Source organism: Charadrius vociferus, unplaced genomic scaffold (assembly GCF_000708025.1).
Source record: "Charadrius vociferus isolate BGI_N301 unplaced genomic scaffold, ASM70802v2 scaffold126, whole genome shotgun sequence".
NCBI lineage: Eukaryota > Metazoa > Chordata > Aves > Charadriiformes > Charadriidae > Charadrius > Charadrius vociferus.
In genome coordinates, this window is record NW_009648894.1 from 4,187,902 (window position 1) to 4,188,207 (window position 306).

General features: G+C 51.0%; 1 protein-coding gene across 1 annotated transcript in view; it reads right to left on the minus strand.

The window, feature by feature from the left end:
• The window catches only part of ENKUR (enkurin, TRPC channel interacting protein), a 13,700-nt gene extending 13,417 nt beyond the window's left edge, over nt 1-283 (minus strand). Inside the window, exon 1 of the mRNA XM_009887156.1 lies at nt 207-283. Coding sequence (XP_009885458.1) covers nt 207-283 — 77 coding nt within the window. The remainder of the gene's footprint in view (nt 1-206) is intronic.
• Between the last annotated feature and the right edge of the window lie 23 nt (nt 284-306).

Consider the following 306-nt stretch of genomic DNA (forward strand, 5'->3'; position numbering starts at 1 on the left):
TTCTTTGTCAATGAACAAGGTGGCACTGAAGAGACCAAACTGAATCATCAGCTCATGGAGCAGGCTGTAGACCCTCAGTTAGTTAGTGACTCATTAGGAGGAGCAATACCTATGCAAAAACTAGATAATTTATTTTTTTTTTTATACCTGTTACCTTGGCAGAACCAGTCTTCGTGTAAGCAAGTGGTGCTGTCACACCCACGTACCTGGGAGGTTTGGCAGGCTGTTTCTCCTCCAGGGGGGGCAGGTTAAGGATGCTCTCCTGGGCACGCTGGGCCGGCATCCTCCGGCCGAGGGGCCCCGGAC